This window comes from Hemicordylus capensis, chromosome 1, assembly GCF_027244095.1.
Source record: "Hemicordylus capensis ecotype Gifberg chromosome 1, rHemCap1.1.pri, whole genome shotgun sequence".
NCBI classification, from domain to species: domain Eukaryota; kingdom Metazoa; phylum Chordata; class Lepidosauria; order Squamata; family Cordylidae; genus Hemicordylus; species Hemicordylus capensis.
Window position 1 is genome coordinate 290,093,072 of NC_069657.1, and position 19,593 is coordinate 290,112,664.

General features: G+C 45.3%; 1 protein-coding gene across 14 annotated transcripts in view; it reads left to right on the forward strand.

Annotated features, from left to right (window-relative positions):
- The window catches only part of DLGAP2 (DLG associated protein 2), a 691,732-nt gene that overhangs the window by 489,849 nt on the left and 182,290 nt on the right, over positions 1-19,593 (forward strand). Inside the window, exon 1 of one of the 14 annotated variants that reach the window (XM_053286143.1) lies at positions 13,281-13,512. The exons of the other annotated variants lie outside the window; for them this stretch is intronic. Within the exon in view, the coding sequence (XP_053142118.1) occupies positions 13,419-13,512 (94 nt within the window). The 5' untranslated portion in view covers positions 13,281-13,418. Of the gene's footprint in view, positions 1-13,280; positions 13,513-19,593 lie in introns of those variants that run through there. 14 annotated transcript variants of the gene reach the window in all.

A 19,593-nucleotide genomic window follows, 5' to 3' on the forward strand; every position in this document is an offset into this window, starting at 1 on the left:
CACCCCTTTGCCCCCGATGTGAAGCTATACATTTGCTGACACCTCCATGCTTCTTTATGGAGAAAAACCTTAAAGACGCATAAACTTCAAAAATCACTTAAAAATCACCCCTTTGCCCAATTCCTTTCAAATAATTCAGGTAGCTTCCTTGCCCACCCTAGGAACTACCACCCACCACACTGCACTCTACGACACCCCTTTCCCCCCGACGTGAAGCTATACATTTGCTGCAATCCTAATTATTCTCTATGAGGAATTCAAAAATACTTTAACAATTCACCAATAATCAGAGGCGTGTCCGATTGCCTTGGGATTTTTTGGGTGGTAGGCACCCCTATCTGTCTACCACCCACCCCACTTTTGTGCCCCTAGGTGTTCCACAATAGGGGATATGGACTGGTTCAGGTCCCATTATACTCTATGAGAAAAATAATTAAAAATATTTCAAATATTCATAAAAAATCATAGGGGTATCTGATTGCTTCAGGGTTTGCATGGTTGTTGGCACCCATGGGTGCTCCACAATAAGGAATAATGGCCTGGTTCGAGTCCCATTATATCCTATGAGAAAAAAATAAAAATAATTTTCAAAAATTCATAAAAAATTGTAAGAGTGTCCGATTGCTTTGGGGTTTGGGTGACAGGTACCCCTGGGTGCCAGCTACCATCCTACCAATTTTCAGGTGTCCTAACCGGACCTAACCAGTCCGAATCGAGCCACCCCTGGTTCAGTTCGAATCCGAACCGAACCGAACCGGGAGTGGTTCGGTTCAGATCCGAAACGCAGAACCTCCCCCAGTTCGGATCCGAACCAGTTCACACATCCCTAGGGGGTGGATCCGATCCTTTTTCTCATAATATGACCCTGATAGAAATATCCCTTATGAAGACATGCCCTACTCCCCTTTGCCACCAGTCTTCTCATTTATGAACTTGCAGTTTATTTGTTTATTTATTACATTTGTGCACCGCCCCAAACCTTTGTCTCTGGGCTGTTTACAGTAGTATAAAACAAGTTAAAATATATACAAAACTTAAAACAATTTAGTCTAGTTGTTTATTTACGATCTTAGATCAAACATTTAAAACAATTTAAATAATTTAAAATCAATCACAAATAAAAACCTAAAAATTTAAAAAGCCAAATAAGCTTGGGTGAAGAGGTGGGTTTTCAAATGCCTTCTAAAAATTGTCAGAGATGGGGAGGATCGTATCTCAGTAGGGAGCGCATTCCACAGTCTCGGGGCAGCAACCAAGAAAGCCCGTCCCCGTGTGGCCACCAGCCGAGCTACAGTAGGTCGTGTTTTGGTATTAGTGTAGGACATTTTGCTGAGATATTTAATACCGCTGGTTCAACAGCCTATTGTTTATTAAGGAAATAATTTGAGTGATTCAATATTTAAGTAGGGTGATTTGAAAGCTAGTATTTAAGACAAGTAAAAAAATCTTAGAGGTCTGGATTTGTCTGCTTAGGCTGGGCTTGGGCCCAATCCCTACAAAATCTTAGTTCAGATTCCCTTTCTGCATCTCAACGACTCACTGCAGCACCTTCGTGACACAAGTGTGAAAATAAAAGGAGCTCTTTTTCCTTTACTAGCTTCTAGTAGCCACTTCTGCTGGAGCTCCCAAATAGTGATGTGCCCGGACTGGTCCGGAGGCCATTCTACAGGCCTCCGGACCGGTCCGGACATGGGTTGTTTGGGTGGATTGGGGTGGGGGGGTTCCTTTAAGGGTGGGGGAGGGTTTACTTACCCCTCCTGCCGCTTTCCCAACTCCGGCTCATGTATTTTCGCTAGTAATGAGGTAGCAGGATACCTCCCTGCCACCCCTTCCCCCGCTTGGCTGCAAAAGGCTTTAAGAAACCTTTTGCAGCCAAGCGGGGGAAGGGGTGGCAGGGGGGGTATCCTGCCACCCCATTACTAGTGAAAATATGTGAGCCGGAGTTGGAAAAGCGGCAGGAGAGGTAAGTAAACCCTCCCCCGCCCTTAAAGGAAACCCCCCACCCCAGTGCCAGACCGTAGCTCCACGGTTCCGTGCACACCCCTACTCCCAAACTGTTGTCCTTGGTCTTTGTCTTGCCTGCTGACTCAGGCACAACTTCTTCATTCTGGTCCTGAATTCTCTTGCTGACCACCCCTTTGGCTACCAGGTTTCCTAAATATGAGGTACTTTCACTAGTCAACCCTCCTTCAACTACTAGGTTTCTGAAGGAGAAGTGCTTAAGCTCCTTGAGAAGAGGTACTCAAGCCAGACATTCCGCTCTTTTGAAAGAGATCTTGGACAGATCCCATTTCCTTGCTTCCCCTCAAACCTCCTAGTAATCAGTTCTTCAGTGTTTGCTTTCCTCCCTGAGTTACCTTTATTTCTCAGTTCTTCTTCCTCCCTAGTTTCCTGTCTGACATCCCAACTCCCTCTACAAGCCTCTTTAGATCCTCTATTTATATTCTACTCCCCATAATATTCAGTTAGGCCCAGCCAATCCTAAATGAGCTGTCTCCTTCTAAACTGATTAGCCAAAGCAGTGTTCTTCATTGTAAAGCCTGGGGGCTAGTGGCAGCCCACATCAACCCTAAGTGCAGCCCCCTGGCAATTTGTTCATTGGGCCTGTGTGAAGCTTCAGCCAAAGCTGAATACTCTGCACAGTCCCCTGCCCTGGCTTAATGCAGAGATGACCATTCTTACCATGCAGTATTGTGTTTTGGCTACTGCCGGTAGACTCCTTCAAGGAAAACAGAGCCCCTGCACTATCTTGGAAGGCAAGCAGAGAGTGCTGGGAAGTGTAGCCCTGCCCAGGGCTTTCCTCCTAGATCTCTCAAGAGAGCTCCATCTCCCGTAAAGGTCTCTCCCAGCACTGAGAAAAGTGCAGTACTGTGTGGAGGTGAACACAGTGAAAAATGGCTCTTGCACTGAAGAGGGCTTTTTTTTTTTTTACTCGTTGCTTTGCTTTGATTGATTAGGACCTTCATCTGAGTAGCCGCTCCCATTGGTCACTATAGGAAGCCATCAAACCCCAAAGCTTTGTCAGAACCACTGCCTATAACCCAGCAAAGGTGGAACCATCTAGCCAAGCAAACAGATCTTTTACTGATTACAATGTAACCTCCCCAGTGCACTTCAAAGTCATCTTTTATTGTAAGCAAACACAAGCACAACTGTATAAACCAAACTAATAAAGATGAATTCTTCACAGTCCCACCAGGTGCTGCGATTAGCTACAGAAGAGAAAACTTGTGGGCCCAAACTCATCCTGTGAGTTTTTCTCTACAGCTAAAAATAGCTTTAGCGGTATGTATGCTAAGTTGGGGGACTGGCATGTTGTGAAAGGGCTGCTCCCCCTGCCATGGTTCTGATTCAAATAAGGAAGGCCTGCAATTATTTTCACAACAACATTCATATATCGCTTCTCAACAAATGTTTCCAAAGCAGTTTACATGGATACATAATAAATAAATAAGATGGATCCCTGTCCTCAAAGGGCTCACAGTCTAAAAAGAAACATAAGATAGATACCAGCAACAGTCACTGGAAGTACTGTGCTGGGGGTGGATAGGGCCAGTTACTCTCCCCCTGCTAAATAAAGAGAATCACCACATTTAAAAAGTGCCTCTTTGACAACTTAGCAGGGGTTATAAGAGCTTTGACATAGTGTGTAGTTTGTCCTTAAGCTCCAAACTAGTTGCAGAGATTAGGGGAAATGTCACCAATGTTTGTTTGTTTTTAATAAACTGTGCTCTGGCATTGATCTGCACATATGACCATTTTAAAATGGTGCTCTCTTCAATGCCAGGTGCATTGTTCACTTTGATCACATTTTGAAAACATCATCCTGGCTGTGATGGATCTTTAGCCTTGCACATCTGATAATCTCAGGTGCAGGCATAGTTTTTTGTAACTAGTTCCTCAACATAGCATTTCTCTGCAAGAAGCGCTCCAGTGAGGATTGCTTAGAAGAAACAACCTGCATTGGATACTGTAAATGAGGCCTAACTCAATTCATGGCCAGTTTGGATTCCATAACTCATTTTTGGCAAACAGGATAAATACATTTCTCTCCCTTTTTTCAAAATTTAGTAGAATGCACATCCATCCCTTCTTTGAAGCCATCACCTACAGCATCTTTTGAGCTTGGGATCACAGGATACATATAAGGTGCTGTAAACTGCCTAGAGACTTCAGTAGTGGGCAGTATACAAATATGAATGAATAAATAAAATAATCATATTATCATACTTAATTTCATTATAGGGAGGCCATTCTCATGACTGGCCAAAGTTGGGTAGGAATGAGAAAACCAGGGTACAGAGGCTCATGTGGAGCCACAGGACCCACTCCTACTCAGCACCTGCAAAACTGGGTAGTCCAGCTTTTAAGCCCAGGATTTAACCAAGGCAGGACAGGAACCTCCCCTTGCCCTACTTGGGCAGGCGATTGTGTGTGCGATCACTCTGGGCTCCAGAGCATTTTAAGCAGCAAGTCAGGGGAAAAGATCGGCCGGGCAAAGCAAAGCAGCAGCAATGCTGGAAACAGCCTCTCTGCTGCTCATGTGCTGCATTGTGTGGTGAACAACTTCCTCCCAATCCCCCTTCAGGTTCCTGTTGCCATGCCGTTCGTGTGGGTGCATGAGCAGCCGAGCCCAGCGGAGGAGCTGATTGTGCAAGGGAAGGCATGTAGGATCCTGCCTTCTCCCTGCCCAGCCCTTTCTGCTCATGAGAAAGGGCTCAGTAGCTAGCATGAAATTAATGTCACTCAAAATAATAACTAAGGAATAGTTAATGGCCTGTCCTGTGCATCTTTTCAGGGAACTGACTTTTAAAATCAGTAACATGAAAATTTTCCTGTATTCTATGCCATCTTTTGACTGTGTACACTTCTGTCATTGATATGCTTTATAAGTATGGCTGTACCAGCAATTTTTCCAACAACATTCTCCATTGCTTACCAAGATTGGCAGGTGCAAACTCCATCTGAGTTTTGAGTCCTTCCAGTTCTTTTCCCAAACAGGTGGCTGTGTATTCATTTAGAGTGTATTTTTAAAAAATAAACGTATGGATTAGAAAAACATAGAAATCTCTTTCCTAATCATAGAAGAAAAATCATACAACTGTAGATGGGTGAAAATTTTTATATACATCAGGTGTTGTGTCTTTTTTTAAAAAAGTAGTGGCTCAGCCATGCCTGTAGCAAAGAGCTGCTTCACAGCTGTTGGTGATTAAATAGAGAATTTTGGCAAGTAAAATTACTGCTATATGGCTGAGCCAGCAGTTTACTTGTGCTGACTGCTGAAGAAGGTAGACAGCATATAAATGGTGTGGGGGGGGGGACGACGACAAGACAAGGAAGCTGACATGTGGTTCAAGAAAGAAAGAGGTTACCCCAGAATACTGGAAAGTACCAGATACAGAAATTAGCCTGGGCAGGAATGATGTCAGAATAGTGCCTTGAAACACTGTTTATCAGATTGTAGACTCGCGATCTTGGTTCCCTCTTTAACAGGAAACCTGCAAAGGAGGTGGTTCACCTGTTATATGATGAGGGAGTGAAAGGGATTATTAAGGAGGATAGGGAGATTGCAGACAAGCTAAACATTTTGCTTCTGTCTTCATGGTAGAGGATACTGTGCCTGAACTGAGCTTCTTGGGGACATCAGCTAAAGAACTGAGTCAGATAGAGGTGATGAGAGATGACATTCTAAACGATCTGGAAAAAATAATAATTAACAGATCAACAGGGCATCCAACCGAAAGTCTTCAAACAACTCAAATGTGAAATTGTGAGCCTCCTTGCAAAAATATGTGACTTATCCCTACAATCAGACTCTGTGCCAGAGGACTAGAAAGTGGCCAATGTAACACCAATGTTCAAAAAGGGATCCAGGGGGATCTGGGAAATTACAGGCCGGTTAGCTTAACATCAGTGCTGGGAAAATTGATGGAAAGCATTACCAAATATAAAATATTTACGCATATGGAAGAACAGGCTCTGCTGAAGGATAGCATGGTTTCTGCAAGGGTAAGCCTTACCTCGCTAACCTTCTGGAGTACTTTGAGAGTGTCAACAGGTGTGTGGATGAAGGTGATCAAGTTGACAGAGTATGCTTGGACTTCCAAAAAGCTTTTGACATAGTTCCAACAAAGGCTCTTGAGTAAACTTAGCAGTCATGAGATAAGGGGACAGGTTCATGTGTGGATAGGTACCTGGTTGAAGGACAGGAAACAGAGAGTAGGAATAAATGGACAGTTCTCTAAATGGGTGGGGAGAAGAAGTTGGGTCCCCCAGGGACCTTTACTGGGACCGGTGCTTTTTGATTTATTTATCAGTGATCTAGAAGTTGGGATAAACAGCACGGTGGCCAAATTTGCAGATGACACTAAACTATAGGATAGTGAAATCCAAAACAGATTGCAGGAGCTCCAAAAGGATCTCTCCAAACTGGAGGAATGAGCAACAAACTGGCAGATGCACTTCACTGTTAGCAAGTGTAAAGTGATGCATATTGGGGCAAAATATCCCGATTGATTGATTGATTGATTGCATTTCTATACCACCTAGTCTAGACATCTCTAGGCGGTGTACAGATTAAAACATAAGGCATGTAAGAAGAGTGGAAGAAATCGCCATATAGTTAATCGTAGAGGGGCGAGAGCCAGACCAATAAGTATACTCAGCTGGATTATCTCCATGAGTTGCTTCATCTGCAGGTACAGGTTTAGTTCATCAAATGTCTGCAACAGACATAAGCCTGCAAAGTTACTTACCCTATCCTTAAATTGACGGGCAAACAATGGTGGCAGAATTTCTTGGTCAGATGGACAGCATTTAAATTTGGCAAATAGCTTTTTATTATCATTTCCAAGTCTGGCATTAAAATCCCCAGCAACAACAATATGAGCATGTGGAGAAGAGTATTGCAACTCTTCTATATAGGGTTTAAGGTTGGTCCATGCTGACTTGATTTGAGAGCTCTGACGCAAAGGGGGAATATACACATTTATGAGCAGCAGAGATATAGATATATTACTAGCTCGCTGTAATGCCATGCATACGGCAATCTTAGAAGGGAGATATCATGGTATTCCTTTTGAAGAACATGGTTGCCCTTGCGGTACAGGGGAGGTTGAAACTACATCTCATGTTCTTCTGTACTGTCAACTTTACAGTGACATTAGGCTTAAGTTTATTTCTCCAGAACTCATTTCATATCCAGACTCACTGATAGTGCCTACTTAAATCTCCTTTTAACAGATCAAAATGAAGCTAGGTTACATAAGGTTGCTAAGTTCTGTTATATTGCTAGAAGGATTCTATTAGAAGTTACAAACAAACAATTGATTAACATTTGTGATCTTAATATTGCAAATTGCTATTATCTGGCTATTTAAATTTTTATTACCTTGTTAGCTTAGTTTACTATGATTACTCTTTTTATGTATTTAAATGCTTTTACTTAGTTCCTGGTCAATGATCGTAATAAAGATTGACTGACTGACAGATGAAAACATAATAGAAAACAAAACATTTAAAATTCATCAAAAAGATAAAAATCACAATAGATAAAAACAAACATTAAAATTTAAATTTTAGTTAAAAGCCTGGGAAAACAGGTACATCTTCAAGGTCCCCCTAAAAGCAAACAGAGAAGGCGATGCTCTTATTTCAGTAGGGAGCACATTCCAAAGCCCTGGGGCAGCCACAGAGAAGGCCCAGTCCTGAGTTGCCACCAAACGAGTTGGCGGCAACCATAACCGGACCTCTCCAGGTGATCTTAATAGGCGGCAGGGTTCACAATGGAGAAGGCGCCCTCAAGTACCCTGGACCTAAGCTGTGAAGGGCCTTATAAGTAATAACCAGCACATTGTATTTGATTCGAAAACATATTGGCAGCCAGTGCAGTTCTTTTAGAATCGGTGTTATATGGTCCCTTTGGGTAGACCCAGAGACCAGTTCAATTTCACATATATGCTGATGGGGTCTGAGCTGTTGGTTACTGACCAGGAGAGAGATCTTGGGATCGTGGTTGACAGCATGTTGAAAGTGTTGACATAATGTGTGGCAGCAGTAAAAAAAGAAAGAAAGAAAAGAAAGACCAATTCCATGCTTGGAATCATTAGGAAGGGAATTGAAAATAAAACTGCTAATATCCTAGTGTGCGTATTCAAATCAACGGTGTGGCCACATTTGGAGTACTGTGTACAGTTCTGGTCACCATACCTCAAAAAATACATTATAGAACTGGAAAAGGCACAGAATAGAATGTGCACAAAACCAGATCTTGTGGTTCAGTTCGAGTTTGAACAGAACTCAAACTGGGGGGGTGGGGCACCAGCTTGAGTACAGTTCTGTCGAACCAGCCACTGGTCCAGTTCAATTATGAACCAGGGTTTGAACCAGTTCAAAGTGATTCAAACCGGCCCATTATTCCCTATGGGTAGTGCCTAGGGAAACCAGATCAGGTTGGGTTTTACATCATGATGGGTGCTACCTACCACTCAATTCGCAAAGCAATTGGGCAATTTTTAATGAATCTTTGAATGTTGGGGGCATCATCAGTATGTCAGCCCTTGACCTACTGACCATGAAACAATTTATAAATTCTTTAAAAATTGCCTGATTGCCCAATTGCTTTGTGGGTTGAGTGGTAGGTATCACCCATCATGATGTACCATCCACCCCATTTTGGTGTCTCTAGGCACTACCTATAGGGAATAATGTGCCAGTTTGAATTTCCATTATTCCCTGTTGCAGCACCAGAAACAACACTCACCACTGCACAGATAAGTTAACACGCACATTTTTTGGAAAAGGGATTCTCCTGTAGAACATGGTGCAAAACAGACAAAAAAAGAATCACTGACCCTAATTCTGTGCCAGCCACACTGTGCCAGGTGCCCTGCCCACCAATGCATCATTGCCACAAGTTGCTGTCCAGACACAGACGGTTTTTCCATAGCAAAAGCAGCAATGAAACCCCTTTGTCAGAAGAACATAAGAACACCACTGCTGGATCAGGCCTATCTAGTCCAGCATCCAGTTTCACAGTGTCCCACCAGCTGCTCCTGACTCTGAGTATACATCTAGAATGCAGAATGCACAGAGTCAGGCCACCAGATCATAGTCCACAATGCACTACAAAGACAGACACACATCATGGAGCAAATCTCACACTAAAAATCAACAACAGACAGAGATTGCAACACAACACCAGATTGAACCTCAAGTCTCAGGAAGGAAGGGTAACCAAGGTAACCAAGTTCTTCTGCCTTTCTCCATCTCAGATCCAGCAAAAGCAAGCATATTTGATTGTGTCTTTGTGCACACTGAGATATATATATACCGTATTAAAAAAACCCCACATACTTGATGAGAAGTCTTCTTCTCCTCATGTCTGCAGTAAGGTGGCCTGAGGTTGGGCTGGGTCCTGGCTGACAACCTGCAGGCTGAGATATCACAGGGAACCCATCTAGACTCATCATGGGCCAGTGTGTGTGTGTGTCTCACTGTGCTGCAGAAGCAAAAAACAAAGCAACCAACAACATTTTAAAGGCAGTCCCAAAGAACCACCTATGCTCCACCACAGCCTCCAATGGGTGCTGGCCCAGGGGCACTAGTCCATCATCACAAGCCTGCCAGTGGTGTGCATTCTTGTCTGCATTCTTGTCAGCAGCACTAATAGGCAGACTGTGACACATTCAGGTTGACCAGCATGAGCTGGTGTTGCAAGTATGACCATGAGTCACAGACCCTCCACATCCAGCTCGGGATAGCCCAGCAGGGGATAGTCCTTGCCAGGGGTACGGGAGGTGCCAACCATGCCCTGCACTGGTGCCGAGCAGCATGTTCTGTAGTACCTGCAGCTGCCGGTGGTGGCAGACCCAGAGACGTATCTGGTCCAGTTTGGGGCAATGAGTCACCAAGTCTGGCCAGACTTGGCAGTTGTTGTCAGATGGCTGAGGAAGACTTGGTCTTCAGGAAGACCAGCTGCTCCACCAAGCCAGCATCCAAGCACAAGAGATGGAGTATCACCACATCCCTGGGCATAGAGAACAACTTATTGTTCTGGACCCTGGTTGGGGGGCAGGAGAGGAGCCATCCAACAACAACTGCCAAGTCTGGCCAGATTTGGTGACTCATTGCCCCAAACTGGACCAGATTCGTCTCTGGGTCTGCCACCACCGACAGCCGCAGGTACTACAGAACATGTTTGTTTGTTTGTTCGATTTCTATACCGCCCTTCCAAAAATGGCTCAGGGCGGATTACACAGAGAAATAACAAATAAATAAGATGTATCCCTGTCCCCAAAGGGCTCACAACCTAAAAAGAAACATGATAGACACCAGAAACAGTCACTGGAGGTATTGTGCTGGGGGTGGATACGGCCAGTTACTCTCCCCCTGCTAAATAAAAGAGAATCACCACATTAAAAGGTGTCTCTTTGCCAAGTTAGCAGGGGTTAACATGCTGCTCGGCACCAGTGCAGGGCATGGTTGGCAGCTCCTGTACCCCTGGCAAGGCACCAAGGCACCCCCATTTGAACCACAGGGTGGAATGAACGGGTGGAAGTGCTAGCTGCATTGGCATGGCCAGGGACACCATGCTGCTGGATTGGGAAGTGGTGCTGATGTTGATGCTGGGCATTCCTGCACCCTCCTCCTGGTTCTGACCCAACCTCCTCTCCTCTGCCTGCCTCACCTCTTTCTTTCTTATTTATTTATTTATTTATTTATTTAACATATTTTTATACTGCCCAAAACCTACGTCTCTGGGAGGTTTAAAACAAAATAAAAACAACATTAAAACATTAGTTAAAAACAAAAACAAGATATTTAAAATATGACAATTTAAATTTTTTAAAACAATATTCTAAAACAACATTAAAAACAATCAAAATGGTATCAGTTAAAAGCCTGGGTGAACAGGTGCATCTTTAGAGACTTTTTAAAAATTGTCAGAGATGGGGAGGCTCTTATTTCAACAGGGAGTGTGTTCCAAAGCCTCGGGGCAGCAACGGAGAAGGCCCGTCCCTGAGTAGCCACCAGACGAGCTGGTGGCAAATGCAGACGGACTTCTTGTGACGGTGGCAAATGCAGATGGCCACCCTCAGCACATTGGCACCATTGTCAGTAACCATGAAGTCTCTGCAGAGGTTTGGCCACCCAGACAGCCATTCCTCCACCTGGTACCCGATGACCACAGATGGCTCATGTGGTCAGTGTCCAGTGGTTGCACATGCAGCAGGGCCCACCTGGACTTTGCTACCTGGGAGTATGTGCCGTCCACACCAGCTGCAGCAGATGACATTCCCTTCTCTCTCCTGCCCCCACCAGTATGCAGTGAGAGACAGGAAAGCAGCCTGCATTCCACTCCAGCTGGTCCACATATAGTGAAGTACAAACTGGTGCCAGGCCCTGCTGAGTCCAGCAGCCCCAACATAACCTCCCTGCATGCCCGGTACAGGGAGGGCACCACCCTCCTACCGAAGGTGGTTCATGAGGGAACTTGGTACTCAGGGACCAAGCAGCTGGAGCAGCCGATGGAAGCCAGCATTCTCCACCATCTGAACCAGCTGATCATCCAGAGCTATCATATCTCCAAAGGCCCAGGTTGATGAGACGTGCCTCTGGGCCACCAGACTGCTTGCCCACCAGACATGCCGATTGCGTGACAGATAATGTGCCCTGCTTGAAAGCAGGAGCAGAAGCACATCCTTTACCACTGCTAGTAGAGGGCACAGCAGGTGGCCTAGAGCTGCCAGCAGCAGCGAGGATGACTAGATGACACCATGTGCCTCCACATTGATGATTTCCCTATATGTCTGGTGTCCTTTCCTCTGCTGACCTGTGCCCTACAGTGGATGCAGACAGCACATGTAGGTTCACTTTGGTAGCACTTAAAGTGGCCCCACACAGTGCTGCCAGCAGTCTTGGACTGCTTGGGTTCTGGTGGCACTACTGGGCCTGCTGGTTGGCCACAACCAGCACCTCACCATCCTCTGTTGTACGTGGCTGCAAAGGTCCAGGGGCAACAGGAATGACTTCCTCTGATCCTCATCAGTCTCAGACTGGGCAGGGGTTACACTGAGAAGGGGGATCAATGGGGAAGAGGGGGGATCTGACTGGGCTAGCAGCCGTCATCTCCTCCTCCTCTGCTCCCACCAAGGGAAGAGGTTTTTCCCTGACTGGGCTTCCCCCTACTATTACCACCTCAGCCACCATAGGCGGATGCACTGTGGGAGCAGGTATCACCAGAAACATGAGCCTACACACAATGACCTCTAGGGGACTTGGACTTTGTCCAAGTCCCCTCTCACCGCCCCTGCCCCAAACCAAGGCCCCTGATCATCTTGGTCCAATCAGCCCTCCCTCTGCCAGCAAGACTGCTCCTAAACCTGCCCTGCACCCTCCCTGACATACCTTTCCCCAAACTAGGCCCTATTTAAAAAGAAAATGAGTAACCTAAACCACCTACACACCAAAGCACCACCTAAAACAAAGCACAAAAAACCGAAGACTACAAAAAAAACTACACAAAACCAAAAACCAAACCAAAACCACTACTCAGCCTAACTAAACCAACAACAAGATTTTGAAAATAAACAACAGCACTAAAAAAGCCAACTAATATAACTGAACTAAACCTAACCACAAAAACAAAAAACAAAAAAGCATGCACCAAAACCTCCCAAATCACTAAACCTAAAATAACCAAACTACAAAACCAATTAACCAACGAAGCGGGAGGAAATACAAAATGGAGGGGGGCCTCACCAATCAGACAGATGATGTGATGACGGAGCAGACAATCAACAGGAACTTGAGAATGGTAATCAAAAAAATGGCAGGCAGGTAATCCAAACAAAACTGTAATCCAGTGGTCAGGAGTCTGAAGGGGTCTGAAGGCTGCAGCCGGCAGGGGTCTGAAGGAGGTAGACAGGTGGGGGTCAGCAGGAGGAGGTCAGCAGATCAGGGAGGGACAGAGAAGCAGGGGGCATGGGGGCATGGGGTCCACAGCAGCTACAGTCCACCAAGGCACAGAAAGCAGCAGCAAGCAATCCAAAGCCACAGCAGCTGCAGCATAGACAGAGCTCTTCTGAAACCAGAGGAAGAATAAACCAGGCAGGCAATGCCTGGATTTAAATACAGTTTGAAACTCACTCTTTTTTGCTCCCCTCTCCCTAATGGGAGAACCAATGGGGGCAGAGTTGCCCTGACAACACTCTGATTTAAATGACAAGCCAACCAGAGCAAAGGAGATCTCTAGCCAATCAGAAGGCAATAGCCAAAAATCAATCATCAGGGCAGAAAAATCCACAGTAATGGCAGCCACCACATTTGAACCAGTTTGATTCAAATCGTGCTCGACTCTGTTCAAACTCAGACTGGCCCCCTCTTTGGGGGGCCTGGCCAAACCAGGACAGTTTGAGATGAACCCCATTCAAACAGAAACAGTTCTCCACATCTCTAATGCAGAAGAGGGAGACCAAGATGATCAGGGGCCTAGAGGACCTTCTTTACGAGGTAAGGCTACAACACCTGGGGCTTTTTATTTTACAAAACAGATGACTGAGGAGCAACATGATAGAGGTCTATAAAATTATGTATGGTGTGCGTAGAGTGGAGTGAGATAAATTTCTCTCACACACATAGAGCCAGCGTGGTGTAGTGGTTGGAGTGCTGGACTAGGACTGGGGAGACCCAAGTTCAAATCCCCATTCAGCCATGATACTTGCAGGGTGACTCTAGGCCAGTCACATCTCTCTTAGCCTAACCTACTTCACAGGGTTGTTGTGAGGAGAAACTTAAGTATGTAGTACACTGCTTTGGGCTCCTTGGAGGAAGAGCAGGATATAAAATGAAATCATCATCATCATATGATAACATTGCACATGCTGAAGTTAAAAGAAAAATTGGAAGTGAATACATCAGGAGAGTTAGAAAAATCCTCAAGTCCAAACTCAATGGCGGGAACACCATACAAGCCATAAACACCTGGGCGATACCTGTTATCAGATACACTGCAGGAATAATAGACTGGACCCAGGCAGAGCTAGATTGTAAGACCAGGAAAATAATGACCATCAATCATGCTCTGCACCCCTGCAGTGATGTAGATAGGCTATACCTCCCTCGCAGCTCAGGTGGAAGAGGAATGCTGCTAGTCCATCAAACAGTAGAGGAGGAGAAAAGAGGCCTTGAAGAATATATCAAGGACAGTGAAGAAGATGCACTTCAAATGGTCAAGAACGAGAAACTATTCAGCACCAATGAAAGAAAGCAGGGCTACAAGAAAGAACAAGTCAAGAACCGAGCAGAAAAATGGAAAAATAAGCCACTGCATGGTCACTATTTGCACAATATAAGTGGAAAATCAGACCTCACCAAGACCTGGCAATGGCTTAAGAATGGCAACTTGAAGAAAGAAACAGAGGGTTTAATACTGGCTGCACAAGAAAAGGCACTAAAAACAAATGCAATAAGAGCAAAAGTAAAAAAGTCAACAACAAACAGCGAGTGCCGCCTTTGTAAAGAAGCAGATGAAACAGTGGACCACCTAATCAGCTGTTGTAAAAATATTGCACAGACTGAATACAAACAAAGGCATGACAAGGTAGCAGGGATGATACACTGGAACATCTGCAAAAAATACAAGCTACCTGTAGCCAAAAATTGGTGGGACCATAAACTTGAAAAAGTTGTCGAAAATGAAGATGTAAAAATATTATGGGACTTCCGACTACAAACAGACAAACATCTGCCACACAATACACCAGCTATAACTGTAGTCGAGAAGAAAGAAAAACAAGTTAAAATAATCGACATAGCAATACCAGGGGATAGCAGAATAGAAGAAAAAGAAATAGAAAAAAAATCACAAAATACAAAGATCTACAAATTGAAACTGAAAGGCTGTGGCAGAAAAAGACCAAAATAATCCCAGTGGTAACTGGCACCCTAGGTGCAATTCCAAAACAACTTGAAGAGCACCTCAACACCATAGAGGCCACAGAAATCACCATTAGCCAATTACAAAAAGCAACTTTACTGGGAACAGCCTATATTTTGCGACGATATCTATAATAACCAACAGTACTGATGATAAAATTCAGCCATCCCAGGTCCTTGGGAAGGACTCGATGTCTGGATAAAAACAAACCAGTCAATAACACCTGTCTGACTGTGTAAACAAGAAATAATAATAATAATAATAATAATAATAATAATAATAATAATAATAAACAACACTAGAACCAGGGGTCATCTAATGAAACTGGTTGCTAAGAAACTGAGGACTGACAAAAGGAAGTACTTCCCCACAAAATGCCTACCTGGTCCAGCATCCTTTTTGACATAGAGGCCTACCAGATGGGGAGCCCACAGGCAAGAAGTGAGGGCATGCCCTCTCTCCTGCTGTTTCTCCCGTAAAACGGGTATTATTATTATTATTATTATTATTATTATTATTATTATTAATTCACATTTTATATCCCGCTCTTCCTACATACTTAAGTTTCTCCCCACAACAACCCTTTGAAGTAGGTTAGGCTGAGAGAGAAGTGACTGGCCCAGAGTCACCCAGGAAGTAGCATGGTGAATGGGGATTTGAACTTGGGTCTCCCCAGAGTCAGAGCTGGAACACCTGTTCCTTCTTGCCAGTCTCTTCAACCTGTGGCATTCCTCCCTTTGAGCCTGTACTCTGGCCACACGTTGCTGCCGGGGATCTGGGACAGGCACCTCAACTTCAGAGGCCTCAGACGCTTTATCAGGAGGAGGAAGGGGAGGAGGCAGAGGGGCCTGCATGCCTGCCGGCTCTGGCTCTGATGAGTCAACTGGATTTTCAACCTGCTCCCCCTGCTCTGGGTATTCATCTGAGGAATCCTTCTCCACGACCCCCATATGGTCATCACATCTTTTTGCAGCTCCTCACAACCCTTAAATAGTTTAGTGTTATCTGCAAAGTTCAGGAGGATGAGTCTTCTGAAAATTTGGCCACTTCGCTGGTTACTCCAACTTCTAGATCATTTATGAAAAAGTTAAAGATCACTGGTCCCAGTACAGATCCCTGGGGGACCTCACTTTCTACTCCCCTCCTTTGTGAAAACTGACCATTTATTTCTACCCTCTGTTTCCTGTCCTTCAACCAGTTACCAACCCACACATGAACCTGTCCCCTTATCCCATGACTGCGAAGTTTACTCAAGAGAAAGTGGTGGGGGACTTTGTCAAAAGCTTTTTGGAAGTCCAAGTCCAACCAGATAAAATTTATCCACATTTGGCACTCTCAAAGAATTCCAAAAGGTTAGTGAGGCAAGACTTGTCGTTGCAGAAGCAATTCTGGTTCTCCTTTATCAAGGCCTTTTCCCTATATGTTTAACAATTTTGTCCTTAAGTATGCTTTCGATCAATTTACCCGGCACCAAAATTAAGCTAACTGGCCTGTAATTTCCTGGGTTCCCCGCTGGATCCCTTTTTGAAAATTGGAGTTACATTGACTACTTTTCAGTCCTCTGGTACAGAGCCTGATTGTAGAGACAAGTTAGATAGTTTTGCTAGGATATCAGCAATTTCACATTTGAGTTTCTTCAGAACTCTTGGGTGGATGCCATCTGGCGTTGACGATTTGTTAATTTTTAGGTTTTCAAGACAGTTAAGAACATCTGAACATTGTCACCTCAAATTGGTCCAGTCCTTCAGCCTCTAAACCTGAAAAGCTCAATTCCAGAGACGGTATATGGTCAGTATCCTCCGCTGTGAAGACAGATGCAAAGAACTCATTCAGCTTCTCTGCAATATCCTCCTTAATAATCCCTTTCACCCCCACATCACCTAAGGGGCCAAACTTCTTCCTGGCAGGTTTTCTACTTCTGATATATTTAAAGAAGTTTTTGTTATTCCCCTTGACACTTCTAGCTATATGCTCCTCAAACTCTCTTTTTGAATCTCTTGTTGCCTCCTTGCATTTCCTTTGCCAGAGTTTATGTTCCTTTCTGTTCTCTTCATTTGGGCATTTTCTGAAGGAAGTCTTCTTCCCTTTTAGAGCTGCCTTGACTCTACTTGTTAGCCACACTGGCATCCTCCTGAACTTGGTGGTACCTTTCCTCCTTCTTGGTATAAGTTCCAGCTGAGCTTCTAGTACTGTGGTTTTAAATGAGTTCCATGCTTTCTGGAGTGATTTGACCCTCCTGACTTTCCCTTTCAACTATCTTCTTACCAGTCCCCTCATTTTTTGAGAAGTTTCCACTTCTGAAGTCAAATGCATCTGTGTTGGACTTCCTTGATAATTCTCCACTTGCATATATGCTGAATTGGATCACACTATGGTCATTGCTTCCCAGTGGTTCTGCAACTCTGACATCTCACACCAGGTCCTGGGCACCACTCAGAATTAAGTACAAGGTCGCCATCTCTCTGGTCAGTTTCCCTGATTAACTGTTCTACGGCATAGTCATCTAGCACGTCTAGAAATGTTGCCTCTCTTTCATTACCTGAATGTGAATTTACCCAGTCTATGTGTGGGTACTTGAAGTCATCTATCATTACATGTCCTAGGCACCAATCACAATTAAGTCCAAGGTCACCATCTCTCTGGTTGGTTCCACGACTAACTGTTCTAAGGTACAGTCATTTAGCATCTCTTGGCTATTTGCTATGCTGAGGTTATGAAGTTGATGTACTATTATTTTTGTTGGTTGCACAAAAGGATATAATATGTGTAGGATACAGTGTGACATTGAACATATAGTGAAGTGCGACAGCCTTAAGTTCTTCCCTCCCCAGCTTGGCTGAAGAGATGTGTCTTCAGTTGTTTCCTAAAAGCCATTGGGTGGAGCAGCTCGAATCTCAGCAGGAAGTGTGTTCAATGGCCCTGGGGCAACTACAGAAAAAGCTCACCTCCGAGTTGCCACCAGATGAGCTGGTGGCAACCTCAAATGAACCTCCCCTGATGAACTCAATAGGTGGCAGGGTTCTCAATAGGTGAGAGGGAAGAAGGCGTTCTCTTACATACCTTGGCCCATGCTATGGAATTATCTGCCACAAGATGTGGTGACAAACCACCATCCTGGAAGACTTTAAGAAGGGCTTTGATAAATTAATGGAGGACAAGTCTATCAATGGCTACAATTCTGAGGGCAACCCCTAGCCTAAGAGGCAAGACGCCTCTAAATACTAGTTGCAGGGGAGGAACAGCAGGAGAGATGGCATGCCCTCAACTCTTGCCTGTGGTCTTCCCAGAGGTATCTGATGGGCCATTGTGTGAAATAGGATGCTGGACTAGATAGGCCTTGGGCCTGATCCAGCAGGGTTTATCTTATGTGCTTATGCTAATATGTAGGGGTGTGCACGGAACCGCGGAGCTGCGGTCCGGCACTTGGGTGGGGGGTTCCAATAGGGAATAGGGGGGGTGTTACTCACCCCCTCAAGAATGGCACCGTATATTATAGAGTAAGCGGGCGGCATACCTTCCTGCCGCCCGCTTCATTCCCCCTCCTCTCGGCGCGGCTGCAGTGAGTCATTGCGAATAATCTTCTTCCTCCGTTTTGAACATGCAATCGGGCGGCAGGGTATCACCCAGTCCCTGCCGCCCGGCTCTTCAATTCTCCCGGCTCGGCTGGCGGCCGCCCCCCGCAGCCCGAAGACCCCTGCCGCCCCTTCCCTTCCCATACTCAATGGGTCGGCAGGAGAACTCCCCTGCCGACCCGTCCCCTTCGCCCGCTGAGCTGCAAATGGCTTCTAGGAAGCCTTTTGCGCGCCTGCGCAAAAGGCTTCCTAGAAGCCATTTGCAGCTCAGCGGGCGAAGCGAGCAGACGGCAGGGAGTTCTCCTGCCGCCCGCTCTCCACTCTCCGCTCTAAAGTGGAGAGCGGGCGGCAGGAGAACTCCCTGCCGTCTGCTCGCTTCGCCCGCTGAGCTGCAAATGGCTTCTAGGAAGCCTTTTGCGCAGGCGCGCAAAAGGCTTCCTAGAAGCCATTTGCAGCTCAGCGGGCGAAGGGGACGGGTCGGCAGGGGAGTTCTCCTGCCGACCCGTTGAGTATGGGAAGGGAAGGGGCGGCAGGGGTCTTCGGGCTGCGGGGGGCGGCCGCCAGCCGAGCCGGGAGAATTGAAGAGCCGGGCGGCAGGGACTGGGTGATACCCTGCCGCCCGATTGCATGTTCAAAACGGAGGAAGAAGATTATTCGCAATGACTCACTGCAGCCGCGCCGAGAGGAGGGGGAATGAAGCGGGCGGCAGGAAGGTATGCCGCCCGCTTACTCTATAATATACGGTGCCATTCTTGAGGGGGTGAGTAACACCCCCCCGTACTCCTTTAGAACCCCCCACCCGAACCAAAACCACCCGTGTCCGGACCGGTCTGGAGGCCTTTAGAATGGCCTCCGAACCGGTCCGTTCACACCCCTACTAATATGTCAATAATATAAGTTTTATGTCAATTTTCTAATATTACATATAATACATATTATATTATTACATATTATATTATATTATTATTATATTACATATTATATTATGTCAAATAATATTATCAATAACATATAATATGTAATATTGATAATACTATTTGACATAATATAATATATCAAGTTTTGGGTGGTATGAAATGTGTT